Here is a 20,108-nt window from a genome sequence, read left to right as displayed (position 1 = left end):
AAAACATGTTAATTGTGGCATCGATTTAAATATCTCATAAATTTAAATGTGAATATAGTTGTTTCAAGATATATGTGTACAATGTTAAAAATGTAAAGCGAAATTCATTTACAAACTACATTTAACGTGCACCGGTTTATCATACCATTACCATCAGAAACATGTTTTATGTTTTTTTATCAAAATAAAGTTAACATGCTCTTTCAAATTCATTTACAAATTGTGATTTAAATCTTTTTGGCGCCTAAAGTGTAATCAAAGTACGGAAGTACTGAAAGCCGGGCTCTTCTGGTGTGTCTTTATGCATATTGTGTAGTAAAGACTGAAAATCTCTCTCTCTCTCTCTCTCTCTCTCTCTCTCTCTCTCTCTCTCTCATGCTTTTAATGTCGGCAAAGCATCAGAGAGCGACCAAATTTTGTAAGCGGCTATAAACAAAAAATATGTCTGTCTAGTAGAAGTTAAAAAGCTCAACAGTTGCTGCCTTGAATTTTGCAAGCAGCATTATGTATTCAATCTCCGTTTCTTCATCGCGCAGCAAAGTAGTTCATGGAAATTCATGCGCATTGTATGTGTCCAAAATGCATAGTAATGTTTTAAAAACACGTTATTAATAAGAAAACTAATAAAATATAGACAATTCATTAAAAATTTAAAAAAAAAGAAAAAAAATACCAACACTTTTGACAAAACGTGGCTCTTTGTGTAACTATTTGGTATAGCGGAAGCTTTACCTTGACGCTGTTTGGTTTTTAGTTTATTTGTGCTATTTATAGTAACATTTGCGATTTGCCTGCCTATAGCCAGGACTCTGCTTTCAGCAGAGCCCGGCTAAAAATGACTTACAACCTGATTCGATAGAAGTGTACTCATTGCTACAGCAGAGAAAAGAGAGTGGAATTTCAATAAACGTGTTGAATAACAATATATTGGTTTCTATTTGTTATTTTTCACACGAGTGCATGCATACATGCACATAATTTGATATTATCATATGGTATGGTCTTATTTTACATTGTGGTAAATGATTGTTTGGGATCTTGCATATTCGTGTTTTAAGGAGGTCAAGACATTTCCTTACATTTTTATAGCATTTTTGTTTCAAAACCTTCGTAAAATGCATTATCGTAATAAAATATCAAGATACATGTAATAAGCATGAATGCGCGTTTCCTTGCAATTTTACTACATTTTAGTGTGTGTTGCGACTCTTTGGAAAGCGTTACGTGATAATTTTAAAAAAGAGAAAAACGTGAATAAAGAAAGAATTTCTTCTACTTATTAGGATTGAATATTTGCTGTGTATCCAAAATAACCGGTAATTATACTCAATACACGAAAGTGTTAGTCTGGTCTGTTCTTAGTAAATCTAACTGGACATATACCAATCATTCAACAGGCCTAGGCTTGTCATAAGTCCAAATTACAGTTTACATTGAGTCATTAGCATAATTATGATATTTATCGAAATGCTAAATAATGTCGATTTGTTATTATCATATAAGATACAATATTCCCAACAGAAAGAACACGTTTGATTTTTTTTACAAATATAGTTTAATGAAAACACAGTGATGCACAATCCAGAAAAACATACTGTTCATTAAAATTAAAATTCGAGTCATTTAATAAATATTTATGTAATTGTTTGTTGTGTTTTGTGGGTTGCTTTTACATGTACTGTACCAAGTAGATTTATTATGCATACTTGTAATCATTCATTTGAATATAAAATAAAAAAGCGTGGCTTAAATTATCTTAAAGATATACATGTACCATTAAATATTAATCTATACATTCGTCTTTGTTAAAAAAGTTTGAGAAGGCTCTGTTAGCAAATACATAAATCTATCAGAAAAGATTTTTTTGTAGATGATAACATGAAATCAGACTGATTAATTTATTGCTAAAATTCAAAAAGTGAAATTAAAATACGTCATAGAGTTTATCAGTAAACTAAAATTAACTGAATGTTATATCTTATAAAAAGAATATTTGTTAAGCATAACTAATACAGATAAAAACGATATGAAGTTATTAATCTAACTTAAATAAAGTTAAAATACAAAACATTACACATTAAAGAAATAAAACTTCCCCAATTTTCATAAATTATTTCTTTTTCAGTATTTCACCGAAAAATCTGTTGTTTTGTCCCCCTTGCCCTTGTCCTTGACCTTCAGCCATCATATATGGCATCAATAAGTTGTTAAATCCCACATCCATAGTCTCAGGCCGAGCACAACAACCAGTTCCTCTGCCCCCATGGCAGCATTTCTGGCGACCATAGCAATGACTATCGTGGCTACAGACATTATGACAGTCAAACATCAAAGCAAATGCAGTAGGACAAGAACCAGGTTTGTTGCCTGGGTACGGCGTTGTCGGTGTAAAACTGAAAAGACTGTCCCAGAAAGATTTGGTGGTAGGATAAATTGGGAGAGTTGTCAAGTCGGGTGGGAAAATAGTTGTGCCAATGTTGTTCATCCTATGAGAGTCTACTGCTGCCGCTTTGACGTCATACTGTGGTCCTCTGTAGTCTTGTCGCGGGGGGCCATAGCGGTGTGAATCCTTGAGGACGGGCTTCTGTTGAACGTAAACACCTCTCTGCGCGCTCGTTTGGACTCGGCTTTGGTTATTGTTTGCTTAAAAAAAGACATGTGGGGAAAATAAATAGATTGACTGTGTAAAGTAAATTGCATAAAATTCAAAATAGATATACGATTTATCTTACGAGTTTTCTTTTTCATATAAACGGAAACATCGTTATTCATTGTCTTAAAAGAATACTTAAGTGCTTTAATAAAACATGAAAAAATGACATGCACTATACCAGTTATGTTACTTTAAGGAGAATTAGTTGCATTGTTACCTCCACCAAAAAGATTTAAATTTTCAAATTTCTTAAATTGTTTGACACGTTCTTATTCTTTTATCTAGAATTATCAAGTTTTAAATTTACGTATTTACTCTTGTGTTAAATAATTACTGTGTATCATTTTTTAAGATTAAAGATATTTCATCAACTATATTATTTCAGTTTTTTCCAACAAAATTTAATACAATAACAATTGTACATCAAGGGAAAGTGGTGACTACTATGCAAATCACAATAAATTGTGCAACATAACTGCATAAATAGAACATAAAAGGACCTGTCTACTTTAAAGCATAACTAAAGGTGTGCTACTAAAAGCGGGAAACAAAAAAAAATCTGAGAAATTCTACATTGTGTGAAAAACACCAGGACGATCACAAAGGATAAAACACGTACAGCTGTTTACTAAAGGACATTTACTACCTTCGTACGGGATCAGGTAAAAGTGACCGGGATCTACAAGGTGTACAGATTACCTACAAGATAGGAATTATCTGGAGGAGTGCCTCCGAGGTAAGCCGCAAGGATGTCAAAAATGATGATTTGTTGGTCCTTAGACGTCGTAGACAGAATTTCTTGTTTGATAGTTTCTAGGGAGGTTGGGTCAGATGAGTTGCTATAGAGGAACTGTAATATCTTTACAAGAATGTGTCTGTTCGATGGCTCCACTGAATTCATAAGAGAATTGTTCTGAGTTAGAAGTAGTTGATTCTCTTCGGTTGTCAAATTACAAATAGGACCTGTACGTCTGAATTTTGTTGCCATTTTGTCTTTCTGCGAGTTTGATGTCATGATTACTGTTTCATTTCTCTGAGATCTTCTAGCACTGCTTTGGTATTTTGGTTTTTTTACTATGGGGTTTTGCACTTTGATAGTTTTGTTTGGCAATGATACTGATGAAGGAGTTTCTACTATTCTATGCTTATTTTTATACTGAGAGACTTTAACAGATCCTTTTATTTCATTTCCTATTTTTGTTTTAGGATGGTTTGATTTTTTCACTGAGTTATAATTATTACTTTTTATTGAAACTGATTTTAAAACAGGACTAAATGATATAAAACTTTCTTTATTTTTTATTGTCCTTACGCTAAATTTATTTGTGGAAAAAGGGGAGATAATAGTTTGGCGTGTCATTTTATTTGTAAAGGGTGAGTCTTGTTTTATATCAGATTTTATTTCAGTTTGATTACTGGCTGTTTTGATTGATACCGTTTTGTCTAATGTGTTCAAATTCTGTTTATTTTTACGTTTTGGTTTTAAAATGGTGCGATTATTTGAGTTATCTTTAATCTTATTGTTTGATACGGGTACAATTTTGTTGTTTTGTTGGCGGGCTTTTGTGAGTTTGATATTGCCTATGGACAATGTTTTTCCTTGGTTCAACGCTTGTTTTGGACGATTCGTTTTTGACAAAGTGAGTCCCATTTTTCTTATCAACTGTGCGGTTGTCGCCTTTGTTCTGGGAAAATTTTGTGGCCTTCTCTGTAAGCGCATGCTTGATACTTGTTTTGATCCATTTAGCGGGTTGAGAGGTTCAGTTTTATTTGCCATTCTTCCGTCTGTGATTATTGTCTTTGATCCAAGATTGTTATTCTGGCTTCTGGTCTTCCCGACTGTAACGAGTTGCTTTCTTTCTCCAGAAGATATCATAGAATTCTTCGCTTTTGTTATCAATTTTCCTGAATTCTTTTCTGAAATGTTGGTTTTAACATTTTTTGACATTTTAAAATCGGATTTGTTTATTGTCTTCCCCACTGTCTTCTTTTTAATCGAAAACACTTTTTGTTTTTCGAGTTTTCCTGACATCCGGCCAATGTTGCTTAGTTTTGGAGTGTTTCTTTGCCATTTTATTGTTTTATGTTGTTTTCCTTTTATTTCCCCCATTCCCTCTTTCGTCGCGAAATTTGAATCTTTGTCCATAGCATTCTGTGACGTTGTTGGTTGTAAACTTTTGATGGTTGATACTTCGTTGATTTTCATCTTTATTAAAGAATCTTGTTTTCTTTTTATCTTTTTATCTTTTGAAGTATCGTTTGTCCTCTTCATATTTGTAATCTTTGTAAATGAAACTTGTTTTGATTGAAAATTTTTATTTTCATTTGTAGCATTACTTGTCTTCATATTGTTGGCTTTTGTTATAGAAACATTTTTTTCTTTTAAATTATTATTTGTCCCTTTCATATTGCTAATCATTGTAAAAGAAACTGTTTTTGGTTTAATCATTTTAGTTTCTTTTGAAGTATTACTTGTCTTCAAATTGTTGACTTTTGTTAAAGAAACATTTTTTGCTTGTTCATATTTCTTTTCTTTAAAATTAAAGTTTGTCTCCTTTATATTGCTGATCGTTGTAAAAGAAACTTGTTTTGGTTTAATCTTTTTAGTTTCTTTTAAAGTATTTCTTGTCTCCTTCATATTGATGATTTCAGTTAAAGAAACATTTTTTGCTTTTTTATGTCTCTTTCCTTTTGAAGTACTGTTTGTCCTCTCCATACTGTTGATTTTTGTAAATGAACTTTGTTTTGTTGGTTTCTTTTCATTTTCTTTTGAATTTTTACTTGTCTTTGTCAAATTGCTATCATGTAGTGTTGCGTTTTCGGTATTTATTGACTTTCTGGTATGTTGTTTCGATTTTTCTGTTTGTAAATCTACTTTAACTGTTGTCTGGCTTTGTGGTTTCTTTATTTGCAGTTTTGTTTTTCTGGGAATATGGAATATTGGGACTGATTTCTGATTCGACAAAAATGTTCTGGTCTCCCGACTAGTACCAAATGCAGGTGTAGATATCGTATATGATTTTATTTCATATTTCTTTTTCTTAGAAAAAACTTTTTCAGTCATTGTTTTGTTTTCCATTTCCACATTTGTTTGTAATCCTTTTAAAACAGTTTTGTTATCCACCGTTGTTTTGTTTCGTGGTTGCTTATAGTCTGGAGCTGTGGTTGCGTGCAATCCTGTTACATGTGATGTTATCTTTCTATCTTTCTGGTTACCTCTAGTTACGATTACTTTGGTGCTGAATTTTGATTTTTCCTGATCCATCGATATCTTTTTCGCCTTACCGTTTTCATTGTCTAATTCTGTATGCTTCATTTTTTTCTCGCTTTTCACTTTAATGATAGTTGTCTCATCATTTTGTTTAAGCTTCTCTTTTTCGGCTACTTCAATTAGATTTATCAAATATTTCATTTGTTGAAATTTTTTCAGCAAAGAAGTCGATGGTTTTTTGGCTTCCTTAATTATTTCCAACGGTGATTGTGTAACCGAGGGCAGTTTGATATCTGCCTTATTTATTGTTGGCGATTTGGTAGTTGTAGTTATCTCTGGTGTTTGAGTAACATAGTCAATTTGGTTTTGTTGATTATCTTTTCTTTTAACGTATTTAATTTTCTTAACTAGTGTTTTCCTGAGAATCACTGGTCTGTTGTCATGTTTTATTATTATTTTCCTTCTAGAGTTCTTATCCGACTGTTGTGTTGATGTCCTGTCGTTCAGTGCTTGGTTTTTTGTTATAGTGTTAGATTGTTCTACATATTCCGAGGTTAACATTCGTCCTTTATCGGCTTTTTCTTCTGTGATTCCCACTACAAAGCGATTGTTGATTTTCTTTGAAGTTCGTGGAGTTGTTGGTACCAGCTGCGAACCTTTATTATTGCCCATATTATTTTTTCTCCTCCTGACATTCCCGAATATTTCAGTATTTTGTCTATTTGAAGTTATCTTATTGGACACTTTATTATCCTTCTCCATAAAATTCGTGTCACTGTTTGATGTTTCCGTTGATGACCATGCTTTATTTTTAGGTTCTTGTGTTGATTTTGTTATCAATTTGTTATTGATGGTTTTTGTTCTATGAATCTCTTCAGCTAAAGTATTTTCCTTTTGTCTCACAAAATTACCTTCGTACATATTATCAAACAATGCATAATCGTTGACTTGTGGTTCTACTTTATATATATCGTATCCAGTATTTTGATTCTCAGTTTGTACCCGGTCTGGTGTTGTGTTGAAAACTATAGTGTTTTTCTTATTTTTTGGAACTGGTAGACCGTCTTTGTCACTCTGAGCAACTGAGGGACCAAATCCTGACTGAAAATATTCCAATAAATCTGCCTCAGAGAATATTGTTGTTTGTTCCTGATTGCCGAAATTATTAAGACGACTATTATATGTTTTTGTTTCAGTGTGTGTCAGTACTGGAGACATTAATTCAGGGACGTTCATTTTTTCTCCGATGTGTTGTACTTCATTATTCACTGTATATGATAAACCACGATGAACATCGGGTATAACTTGTTCAGAATTAAACGTATTCAAAGATATCGCCTGTGAGCCTTGTCCATTGCCTTGATATATATTTGATACTGGAGGTGAAATGATATTTTGACGTCTTGTACCTCTTTCGGTATTCAAACGCTTAATTTCCTTAGGTTGCTGCCATTGGAACAAGTTTTGTGGATTGTCTGTAGCTTTGAATTCACGTCTTTCATTTAATACCTTATCTGGCATTTCAATCCTTCTTTTTCTTCCACTATTAATTATCATTTCATGTGGCAATTTGATGTTTTGACTTTGAGTGTCAACCTGAAAATTACCTCGAGGAACATCGTAGGTCCTTTGTTTTTCTCTAACTGATATTTTTTGTTGGCGATATGTCTGCATTGGTACATTCCTTGCCATTGTTAAAAAGTTATTGCTTGCTTTTTCAAATGTTGGTGGCAAAGTTGCTAAAATATTTTGTTGAAGTCCATTTACTTCATTCCTTTCTCTCGTGTTTGAGTTGTGGATGTTTCCAAACCTTTTCTCTGCCTGTAAAAATTGTCTTGATGCTTCCATTACTCTTTTGTCGTGCAGAAACTTATTTCTTTTTCTGGGATCGATTGGCTTTGAATTAAAAGAATGTTTCGATTTTGTTTTCGTTCTCAATGGTTTTCCATCTATAGTAAATATTGTCTCTGTTTGAGTCGTATCAACATGCTGAAAAGCTGGTTGTAAATTTGAGTTAAAATCAAATCGACCATTTGTGTTAAGTAAAAACTTATTGTCTACAGTTACTGGTGGTTTTTGTATGTGGAATATATCATTACTTCTAAGGAGACTGGTCTCGTCAAACGCTGCAGACATGTCTGGTGTTGTTGATGGTAAATGACGAGCAACTTGGGCTTCAAACGCTTCTCTCATTTCAATTGGATATACTAGATTATTATGTTGGGATATACCTGATGTATCAAAATGGGTATTTAATAAATCCAAGTCCAGTGGAACAGGTGGCGGGGTACTGATTTCTGGCAATGGCATTACGTTCTCTAGAAGACTTTCTGGCAACGAAGAGCTTTTAACATTTAACTGCAACTTTTCTATTGCACCTTTTGTTTCAATCCTTGGCTCCTTGGATAAATCAAGTTGCGATGTCAATAATGTAGAGGAATCAAGATTTAAATGGTCTTGTTTCACATTATTCAATTTATCTTTAAAATCTCTTTGATATTGCTTTCTCAGCATGTTCATTCTTGATTTCTCTAACCGTTGAGCATAGTTTTTCTGAGCCTCTCTCTCTATCTTTGATAACCTTATTATCTGGATATTTGTTGGTGTTGTTCTTGGTCCACTCTTCAGTTCCTTGATAAATTCGGTTGGTGGGAGTCTTCTGCTCTCTTCTTTTGTTTTTGTACCCTTTTTACTTTCCTTCAAAATAGTTGTTTTATCAGAGCTTTCAATTTTAGTCTTCATAAGTGTTCCTCTATCAAAAGATCCTCCATCAAAAGAAGTATTTGAAATGTTTTGAGGACCGATAATGTTGGTTGTTGGGTGTCGTGCCGATAAAACTGGTTGTGTTAAAGCTGTAAAATGTTCTATTAATTTGACAAAACTACGAACTAATTCCGCATCCATTGACACAACACCTTTATCCCTGGTCATTTGTTTACTGGTTTCCTGATTATTGTTCATCGAAATATCTGATGATACAGTTTTATCAACGTTTAGGCCTCCCGTTTTAATTTTAGCATTATTTTCATAATTCAACGATTTCATTTCTAATTGATACGACGTATTTGAAAGGTTATTTATATTTGAAGTACTTAATTTACTTAACCTATTTATATTTCTAGAGCTTTTGCTAGGGTTCTTCTCATTTATATTTGAAGTACTTAATTTACTTAACCTATTTATATTTCTAGAGCTTTTGCTAGGGTTCTTCTCATTGGTTTGTTTATCATTTAAATCGAATGTTTTGCGTTTCTCAGGCGGCAATAATACTTTATCTTTTAATTTTTTGCTGTCAGTGGATATTGCAATTTTCGAATTTTTAAGAGTTATGTTGTTTTTGTGCTTGGATTTATTTGTTTTAGATTTCAATAGAGTTTTAGAATCCATAGTTTTAGTATGATCGACTATATCAGTCTTTGAAACTGATTCCTTACCTGCTAGAATTCTGTTGGTAGGGTTTTCAGAATTTGGCATTCTAGAAGTATCAATTTTAACACTAGTGGTGCTTTGTTTTGTAATCTTTTCTTTGACATCGACGCTAACGTGAGGTTTAGTTTCCTTGATCTGCTGTGAACTAGCTTGGTTTTCAATTTTATAGTGCATGGAAGATACTTTGGGGCGTTTCGTTGTTGTTGTTGTTGTTGTTGGCGCCTTTGTTGTTGTTGTAGTTGTGGTTGTAGGTTTCTTTGTTGTTGGCTTTGGTGTGGTCGTTGTTGTTGGCTTTGGTGTAGTCGTCGTTGGCTTTGGTGTCGTCGTCGTTGGCTTTGGTGTTGTTGGTTTTAGTGTTGTTGTTGTTGGTTTCTTTGTGGTTGTTGTTGGCTTTGGTGTCGTTGTTGTTGGTTTTGGTGTCGTCGTTGTTGGTTTTGGTGTCGTTGTTGTTGGCTTAGGAGTTGTTGTTGTTGACGTAGTGGTCGTAGAGGTGGTAGTTGTCTTGGGCTTTGGAGGATCCTTTGACATGTTTTTATCCGTTTTCAATTTGGCATTAGATTCCAATCTAGATACATTGGATTTTCCATCAGTGGTAACATTGCCTTTGACTGCCTTCTCTGGAACAAGTTTATTAGTTTTAATGGCTGATTTCTTAACGGCATCTTTATTAATTTTGCTTTTATCATTTGCATCAGATTGTGAAACTTTATTTTTAGTTTCTTTAGTTTTAGTTGTAACTGATTTATCTTTAACATTGATAGAGATTTGATCCTTGGAGTTACCTATTTGAATGTCCCCCCTCAAGGGCTTATCTGACCCAGTGTTAACGGAAGTTTCGGATGTCATATTAATGTCTAAAGATTTTGTGATTTCAATGGGGGTATCTAACAAAGTGTCTCCAATTATTTCGAGATTTATGTCATTAGGATTAGGGGCAGGGTCACCTGAAACAAATGATTTGTATAAATAAAATCATAGGCACTATAAAATAAAGCACTAGATGCAAAATTTAGCAACTCTGAATAAATAAATAGGTCTATAGTCATGCAACATGATTACTGAAAGCATCTATAAATCCTTTGAAAAAATGACTGTTGTCTAAAACTTTTCCCGAAAAAATGATAAACATAGCTATTATACATAGTATTTCTTAACTCCGTTTTGTTGAAGTGGGACTCTGGTTATATTTTCATGTTTGAGTATTTTTAGAACAATGTTAACATTTTCTATGGTGGGAGCAGTTTACAACAGCAATCACATCACAGTTATGAGTGAAGTAAAAATGTTTTAATCTACTATACTTACTCCAACCTGCTACATCTGGTGGTGCTCTCGTTGTGGTGTCTTGCACTTTTTTATTTTGATTCACTGTGATAGTTGACTGGGTAGTCCAAGTTGGTTTGATTGATCCTACTTGAACCCATCGTTCGTTACTCGGGGGTTTAACTGTGGTCATGATGTTATCAATTCTAACCCAGCTTTGTTCAGGAGATGATCCAGCTCCCCCACTCTTGGGTGGAATGTAATTGTCATTATATCCTTGTCCCGGTTGATATTGATAAGGAGCATTTGATGAAATGTTTTGTGGTTGTTGAGCTCCTTGTTGGGGGTTTGTTTGATAAGGAGGATTTCCTTGTGGCGGGTATGGTTGTGCAGGTTGTGCTGGCTGGTAAGCTTGACCTTGAACAGGTGGAGGCCCCTGAGCTCCTGATGGTGGTCGATACTGTGTATTTGGACCTTGGGCTCCTGGTGGGGGTTGGTATTGACCATTTACCCCTTGACTACCCGGCGGTGGTTGATATTGTCCATTCGCTCCAGGATTAACGGGTGGTCCTTGATTAATTGGTGCTTGAATACCTGTTGGAGGAAGAGATTGGGTATTCAGTCCTTGAATTCCTAGTGGTGGTGCATACTGGTTATTGGGTCCTTGATTCATTGGTGGTACTTGATTACCCGGTGGTGGCTGATATTGTGCATTGGGTCCCTGATTGGCTGGGGGTGGTTGATATTGAGTATTCGGTCCTTGATTACCTGGAGGGGGTTGATATGGTGCATTTGAACCTTGATTTCCTGGAGGAGGTTGATATGGTGTATTTGGTGCTAGATCTGCGGATGGGGGTGGATATTGTGCATTTGGTGCTTGATTTGCTGGTGGTGGTTGATATTGTGTATTTGATCCTTGATTTCCTGGCGGAGGTTGATATGGTGCATTTGAACCTTGATTTTCTGGAGGAGGTTGATATGGTGTATTTGGTGCTAGATTTGCGGATGGGGGTTGATATTGTGCATTTGGTGCTTGATTCGCTGGCGGAGGTTGATATGGTGCATTTGAACCTTGATTTCCTGGAGGAGGTTGATACTGGGTATTTGTTCCTTGATTACTGGGTGGGCCTTGGTTCGCTGGTGGGGGTTGGTATTGAGTATTTTGTACTGGTCCTTGTGGCTGAGGTTGATACTGGGCATTTGGGTCTTGTCCAGGATAATTATGATTAGAGTAAGTCTGATTTCCAGAATAGTTCTGGGGATAGTTTCCGCCTTGCTGTGTACCTGCTGATGGGCCGTAGTTGTTTTGATAGGCCTGGTTGTTTGGTTGCGCAGGAGGATAATATGGCGGGGTTGTGTACTGATATCCCTCCTGATTTTGATAACCTTGGTTATATTGCCCTTGATTTTGGTATCCTTGATCTTGATAATAAGGAGTTGTAGTAGCATATCCTTGATAATTACCTTGATACTGTTGATTATTTGGTCCTTGATATTGTTGATTATTTCCTTGATATGGAGCATTGTTGTTTTGATATTGACCTTGGTAGTATGGGTCGTAGTTATAGTTATTGGTTGTCTGATAATACTGATACCCGTATGTTGTAGTTTGATAGTAATTATTTTGATAATTATTTCTGTAAGGTCGTTGATAAGGAGGCTGAGTTGGTGGATACGTTGGTGGTGGAGCAGTGGTTGTTGAATAAACATATAAAGGATCTTGATTTCCCATGTAACTTCCGTCTTTCGCTATTTTTGACAAATCGGTGTACTGAACTCCGTTTCCAGAGACGTATTTCTTTTCTGGTTTTGGTGTCGTTGGTTTCTTGAATTTTTGTTTGTTGCGAGGTTTTTTAAAGCGATTGAATCTGTCAAAACGATTAAACGAAGAAGTATTTATATTCTTTTTTGCAGGTGGGGAAGGTTTCGGAGAAGTAGTGCGCATACGAGCAAGTTGGGCTTGTCTGGCTTTCGCTGCTTTAAAGTTAAAGCGCACTTGTGATCCACCAAGGGTATCTGGGCTTGGGGTTGGAATTGGGGTAGTCACTATAAAAGGTTGTTGTTTTGCAGGGAATCCGGAGCTACCGGCCCGTAATAGTTGATTTCTGTTAAATGTTTGTGGCATCAACTGGTTCGGTTGATTGTTTCTTTGAAATAATGGAGGTACATTTGGTTTGCGTTGCTGGATGGGAGGAAATATCCCCTGTTGTGGAATTTGGTAGGAATTCCTTACGTCCCAGGGTTTTGCTTTTGCTTGAGGTGGTAAAGGTGGCAGAGGTGGCGCTACCCCGGCATTAGAATTTCCAGAAAAACTAAACACCTTTGCACTTTTAACACCTAAATTAGCCTGTTTTTGAAAACTTGGAGGTGGCTGTGCTGTAAACGTCCTCGTCGTGTTGATTGGTGCATGCAACGCTTCGACGAAAAATGGCGATGATACCTGTAAAAATCAGAAAATGTTGCTGGTTTCCTCAATAATTCTTTTTTATCGATTTCTAATATTAGTATTTGTAAATGTAATATGTATGCATGTTATGATTATGTAGATGGATATGCGTAAGAATATGTAAGATATTCGTCTTTTGGTTTGAAGTGATTTACATCTTTATGTAGATATTCTTTTGATATATTCCTAATATTTTGAATTTTGTGTTCAATTAGATACCGGTCATACATGTACTTATCTTTTTCATTCAATGTTATACTGATATTAAATCACAACTTCATAACTGCTAGCATTTTTGACCTAGAATGTTTATTTAAAATTTCATTATTATAATTTTTATTATTAAATGACGAGATGGTATCCTGCAAATGCACGGGAATGACCACCCTACACATTAATGACAATACTAAAATTTTAAACCATATTTGTTGTTCATTTTCGTCTATACTGTGTCGGAATTTTTTCTTAATTGTTTTCAAGATTAACCTATTCTTTTAAATCCAAATATGAAGAAAAAAACTGCATATCTGTATATTCAGCTTAGGAATCAAAAATCTAAACTAAATCGGATAATTCATACATGGCCTTAATTCTCTTTGTTGCAACTTCGTAGAATATGATAACAATGTTTTTTTCAAACCAGTGAGTGGGTATTTATAGGACGTTATATCTCTAAAATTTGTTCTTGAGGTCATTTCATTTCAATTTTTATCACCGTCCCAAGTAAGAATTTCATATACAAGGATTTGAATAAAACTGAAATTTTTTGAAATAAAAATAGCGAGGGTGGTACCCCCCTTCCCCATTTAACTTCATACATCATTTATACATATAGACTTAGAACACTATGTTTACAAACTAATGTCTGTGGTTTACTACCAATTTGTCATGGTGTAAAAATGTGTGAAATCAAAAAACGCTTATGCATGCATATGTCAATTTGCTTTATATCCAAAGTTTTCATATGCAAAGCATCTGCCCTACACTTTCTGCAATGGTGTAAAATTAGTCAAACCGCGTTCCTGGGCACCCCGTTGTGGAAAATAAGTTCTTTCGGTCAAAACTGAAATCGCACCAAACTGTTCCATTTTATTAATTAACTTTTTGCATTAATTAAAGATGCCCCATCCAAAGTATAAATATTTGCTCGCGCAACATGATGAAACTGTCCTACACTTTTCGTAGTGACGTTAATTAGTCAAACCGCGTTCTTGGTTACATCATTTTGTTCCATTCTCTCGTCAGATCTAATTTTACAATAATTGCATAGTATAATTCAACTATAGCTTACATACATCATATAACACGTGTTGAAATACCAAAGGTGTAAGCAGTCACGTTGGTGCTGGCATTTCTTAGTTAATTGGCAAAAAGTCTTAATTTATAAGTATAGATAGATATTGTGTCTTCAACTGTATAACTACATACTATTACAGAGTTTGCATGCATAAAATATGTTATTTGCCTCAATATAGCTTAACAGTATAAACTAATGGAAAATGACGTGTTTTTAAACATGTCTATATCATAAAATATTGAATTGTTTTAGTAATAAAGTTGAAATACTAAAGTATCAAAACATTATGGGATATGCATGTAGAAATTTATTTTGTTCACGAAGAATTATTTTGTATGAAACTTCCTACCTTATGTTCAAAAGCATGTCTACCTTTAATTTTTATGTTAAAGGAGTTTCATGAAGGAAAATCATATTCGTGTTAATGCATAGAGTTTCTGCACATAATATAGTTTTATGATTTTACTTTATCATTCTAACCTACTGACGCCAATAGTTTACTTTTATTACTTTTATTCTCTGCAAATTCAAAAGACAATATTCTAAAGATAAACGGCATGTTTTAGTTTTAGGGGAAAAAATAGAGTATATGAATATATGATCGCTTAATATTTGTCCTAAGCCTGAACCTTTGCAAACCCATTATCAAAATTCCTTGTCTATTGTCAATCATTACAGAATAGCTTTTATAGTATAGCATAAAAAACTGATCGATTTATCGATCTGTGTCGGCTGATACGTATTTCCCTATAAACTATCGCACGAAATGGGATGAAATTCCTTCATATTGTACGTATGATAGTGACGATTTATTTTACACGAACATTACGAAAGAAAAACAATGTAGGCCTTTTGTTTCGCATAAAAACGACACTTACGGTGAGAAGTCATTTATTGGGGTCTGTATTACAACGACAGTGGTTATAAATCAACCCTTACACTGCGTATCTGATAGTCTACAATGGCGCAAATGCCAGGGACAGGGGAGGACTATAGCCTTATCGTTAGTGACAGATTCCGTCTAGTAGCTCTATATACGTTAAGAGGACTATATACGACAATGGCCATTTGGAGACTACATCAAGCTTCTTGAGATTAAGAGTGCTGTATAAAGATATGGAAAAATCACAGGGGCCAAGCCCGTTTTAACATTAATTTCAATGTAACCATAAATTTATTAACATTAATTTCAATGTAACCATAAATTTGTGGTTACATTGAAATTAATGTTAAAACGGGCTTGGCCCCTGTGGGAAAAATGGTCAAATTCAAGTATAAGATATTTGTTTGTTTTTTTCTTTACGCAATGAAATTTTTACATATGGGTGTAAGTTGCTGAGGATGGATATCAAGATAATGACAGTATCCAAACTTATCAGGAGAGCTAGCTCTGTTTGAAAACTCGTGTCTCACTCAGCACCTTTAACTTTCACATAATATGTACAAATGGTAGTGCTTTTTAAGCGTATGTGTTTAAAAATATCTTTTTAAAATTTTAATCACAAAAATAGACATATTTTATGAACTATCTATATGACTTTTGAGATCGAGGCTCAGTGGTCAAGAAGTAAACTATCAGATCCATTCCTCATAGTTTTAAAGATTATTTGTTCGGGAATTAACCATTAAGTTAAAAACATTTCTTTCATTTATTTTAACATTAAAATTTAAAATCAATCTCATACAAAGCTCTTTTTAAAAAAAAAGATGTATAAAGTCTAAAAAAAAAAATGGTCATGACCACCCAGTCTTCTTAAACCTTTATGCATAGCTATGAGTGCACAACCTAATATAAGATAATATATGATATTGTAGGCCCTAAATTTAATTTTCTTAAGAAAATACGTTATCCAAATATTTTAGCTTTAGGATTCATCTTCATTCAAAGTTGTTCGTCTTCAAAATGTAGTTATATGAAAAGGCCAGGACCATTCAACCGTCTTAAGGAGTGGAATTGTCTTTGTGGTATAGTCAATGCATGGTCTTGCATACTATTGTAAGTCTTATCCTTATCACTGCACTGCTGAATATCGCCCACAGCGACGGTGATCGTGCCTAACTCAAGGGTCATAATGCATTGTACTTGTTGGATTTTATCTTGCATGTAATGATAGTAATACAAATTTGTATCTTTTTAAAGAGGATGGGCGAATTAGGTGGATTATTTAATCCACGTCGGATTAGAAACTAAATAATAAAAATACTAATATATATCTAATATTTCTTTATAAAATCCAGTATTTAATTAAGCTATAAATTTTAAATATGATATCGAGTTTTTGCTCGTGGATAATTTCAATACTTGAAACATTTTAATGCAAATTTGAGTTTCCGTTTTTAATTCGTCAAAAGAACTTCAACGATTCAACTAATTGGTTTTATGATATGTGTCTAGCTGTATATTCCATATTTTTACCATGGTCTAATTCAAGTTCATATATGTACATGAAAAGGAGTTCACGCAACTAATGATATTTAGTTCCCGTATTTGGAATATCTAAGATCAACTTGTTTCCAAACAAGATAATAACATTTCGAAAATCCTCAAAGTAAAAATATCCACGGGTGATCCTAATCAATATTCAAAGCAAGCTTTCGGGGCTATAATAATTTTATTTATACCCACTGTTGCATATAAATGCTCTGACAGCAATTTGACCGAGAGCTGCAATGAGGCCGAATAAATAGGCAACCTTATTCTCAAAGCTGGAGTTTTGTGGTTGCATGCGTGCAAGTAGCAGTTTATCACACAAGTTCTCAAATAAACCACCAGTGGTTTGTGGGGCATGTAGCCAGCATTGTTTTGCAAAGGCCGTGACAGATATGGTAATTGTTGTTGTCATGAAACAAATGCAGCTTTTGTCGGTTAGTTTACTAGCACAGGTCATATAATTGCAATTTTAGCCTCGAGGAGTCGGAATGTTTTACAAACCGAAGCCCAATGGCCTGTTGTGTTTAAAATGGGCATGCATGCGTGTTTTCGTCATCAATCAAAGTTATCACTTCTTTCTTCAATTCCAGAACTCTAGTGGTCTAACAAAAGAAACTAGTACTTGGCATTTGCATAATTAACGAAGACTACGCAGCAGCTACAGCCCAACATGAGAAGTTTCGTCTGTTTGGTTTGGTAAAATTGGCAAAATTAATTAAGGATATTCACTAATGCTATATCACAAATACGTGTTATAAAGACTCAATCAAAAATGATCTGATATGTTAAAATACAATATCATTGTGTTACCAATTAAGAACTTATATATTGCTTATTTCCATGTGCTACTTCCATACGGAATATTGCCACAATAATGATAGACATGGCCCATAGTTACAATGATTTAGATCTTATCGTAATATCTAGGCGCCGTTAGTCATGTCGTAATTACGATAACATGACAAACAGGTATACGCGATATGTTTATGATTATGAGAATTATTTTCTTTGTAGCTCGGGATTGATTTTAATTTATATGTGGCAGTTTTAGGCTTCATTACTTAACATACACATCTACAAGGGGTGGACATTTCAAGAGTTTCTCGATTGTATGCATAGGTATTTCATGGTTGATGACGAAATATAATACTGAAGTAGTTTAAAATCACTGCGTTTAATTGGTGAGCGTATTCTTTTAATGTTTTAACGCGTGGTATCCGTTCAATTTGCTTGGTTCTGATATTTTATAAAGATTCTTCATGTAAAATCTAGCTCTGTTATGTCAAATATTAGTTTTAAATATTTAGTTTAAGAAATGTTCTAGAAAATACAAAGCCCAGTACTCAGTTTTTCAGATACTCGTCATTATTTATCACCATTGGAATTAATTTTCTGATTTTGCGGAGTTTCGTGTAATTTGCAGGAATATATATTCAATATTCACTTTCTTTCTTCAATTGGGCACTTTAAATCTTGAGCATCTAAAGTCGTACGTTGTAAAGTCATCTTCGCTAGCCAAGGGTTTTTGGTCCACTTTGCAAATGGACAGAAAACCCTTGGCTAGCGAAGATGTTGTAAAGTGAGCTTGACATTAGAAAACAAATTCTCCATCTCATGGTGTCGGTTATCTTTTATATGATAAGTAGCAAATCGATTATCATTCGTTTCTGGTATATTGTAGATTTGAATGAACGGGCCGGGTGGATGTACGTACAAAATTGACGATATCGTTAATCTTGTATAAATTTACACCCACCCAGTTAACTCAAAACTTACAATATGGAATTTTACCTTCTCGAAAGATATTCGGCCAATATCGATAAACGAGCTACAAAAATTTAGTCTTCAGAATCTGTCGATCCCAAGAAATTAAAGCTCCGTTGTCACGTGGGCTTACAAATCTAGACATTCATGTATATTTGATTTTCCTAGCCAGAAATGATTTTTTTATATATGCATTTAAGTATATATTCGTTTCCCTCCATGGGCTGGAGAATTTCAGTAAACTTGTATAAATCTTCGGTATCTGTCACCTCCATCGTAAAATGGCGCTAGGACCGTTGGACGCTAGTATAATGCCGAAACCGTCTCAAAGGTCTATTTCTGTACAGTGAACAACTGACTGGAGCACGATTTCAGGTGTGTCAGAATGTGATGTATTAGAAAAGACGTCGGTTTAAAAAAGATAAGGGATATCGGCGCAAAGGAATTAGAAAAATGTCCCTTGTCGTGACATAAATGGCAAGGGGAGATAACTTAAAATGGGTATCAGCATCATTTTAAGTAAATTGATAAAATGATAAAAATCACAGCGTGGTTATTTGTTTTAATTGAGATTTTTTTTTGGGGGGGGGGGAGGGGGGAGTGGAACTGATATCATCAAATATTTGCAGCTTTTAAATCTGACATATTCGTTATTGAAAATGAGGGAAATGTTTGCTGTGTATGTACCCTGCAAAGATTTCGGATTTGATTTTCTGATTTGTGACTGTTTCTTTCATAATAATATTTTCCTTGATATTTAACTTTTAAGAAACAAATTATTTTCATTTGTTGAAATTGATGTTGTTGTTATATTGTATAGTTGTCATATTGTTATTCAAAAATCAATAAAAGACTAGTTAATGTTCTCGTTAATATACTTACCAATGAAAAAAGTAATACTGGAATTAAGAGATCCATCGGAGAAAGAAAAGTCAAAAGTTTGTTTATCACAATCATAGTTCACTCAATCTGCTTCACTCACAAATTATAGAAGAACATCTCTCGTGATTATTATTCCCTCACATTATATATATTGACATGATAGAGTCAATATTTGGATCCGCTTAGTTTTGACTGAGAAAAAAATTCGAAAAGAGAGGAAAAGAAAAAATTTGAGCAGCACGAAAACTTAAAAGCAAAACGCGACCTGCTGCACCTTTGGACCGGAATCACGGCCTGGAGTGACGATTGACGGCCGCGTTTGACATTGCCTACATGTATTTTATATTGGTCGGTCATTTTTTTTTTTCGCGCGTGACAGCTTGTCGTCTGTTTGTCCATGTATGTGTCACTGACCAATTCATCTGTGTTCCAGCACGCAGGTTTTTCTCATTGGCGTTCTTGTTGTGCAACTTTTTAAATAATTCGTGTTTTAAAGAGATTATTGTTGTAATACATGTCTTAATAGACTAAGATATTTTTATAGATAATACGATGCATGAAAAAAAAATTCTTTTTAATTTTAAATTGTACTAACCATGATATTTGCAGTTGCATGTGTATTATTTGGGTAAAAATATGGTTTGACATCAATTGAAATATTTCTATTATAACTATGCAAAATACATGCAGTCTTGTTCCGATTTTTATAAATTGCATATAATTATAAGATCA

General features: G+C 34.1%; 1 protein-coding gene across 5 annotated transcripts; it reads right to left on the bottom strand.

Annotated features, from left to right (window-relative positions):
* Positions 1–1,531: 1,531 nt before the first annotated feature.
* Positions 1,532–19,675, bottom strand: LOC128156453 (adhesive plaque matrix protein-like). 5 transcript variants are annotated; one of them, XM_052818611.1, is made up of 6 exons: positions 19,377–19,675; positions 11,628–12,996; positions 10,599–11,510; positions 10,076–10,237; positions 9,299–9,910; positions 1,532–2,643 (listed from the first exon to the last, which is right to left on the bottom strand). In XM_052818611.1, the coding sequence occupies exons 1-6, from the start codon at positions 19,449–19,451 to the stop codon at positions 2,111–2,113; spliced, it is 3,663 nt and encodes a 1,220-aa protein (XP_052674571.1). In that variant the 5' UTR covers positions 19,452–19,675; the 3' UTR covers positions 1,532–2,110. The 5 variants fall into 5 exon arrangements, with proteins under 5 accessions (XP_052674571.1, XP_052674570.1, XP_052674572.1 ...); XM_052818613.1 differs by adding an exon at positions 3,357–3,544 and having other exon boundaries at positions 2,355–2,643; positions 10,599–12,996; XM_052818610.1 differs by having other exon boundaries at positions 10,599–12,996.
* Positions 19,676–20,108: the final 433 nt, after the last annotated feature.

This window comes from Crassostrea angulata, chromosome 7, assembly GCF_025612915.1.
Source record: "Crassostrea angulata isolate pt1a10 chromosome 7, ASM2561291v2, whole genome shotgun sequence".
NCBI classification, from domain to species: domain Eukaryota; kingdom Metazoa; phylum Mollusca; class Bivalvia; order Ostreida; family Ostreidae; genus Magallana; species Magallana angulata.
The sequence above is the reverse complement of the archived record's forward strand: the minus strand, read 5'-3'. Positions and strand labels throughout refer to the sequence as shown.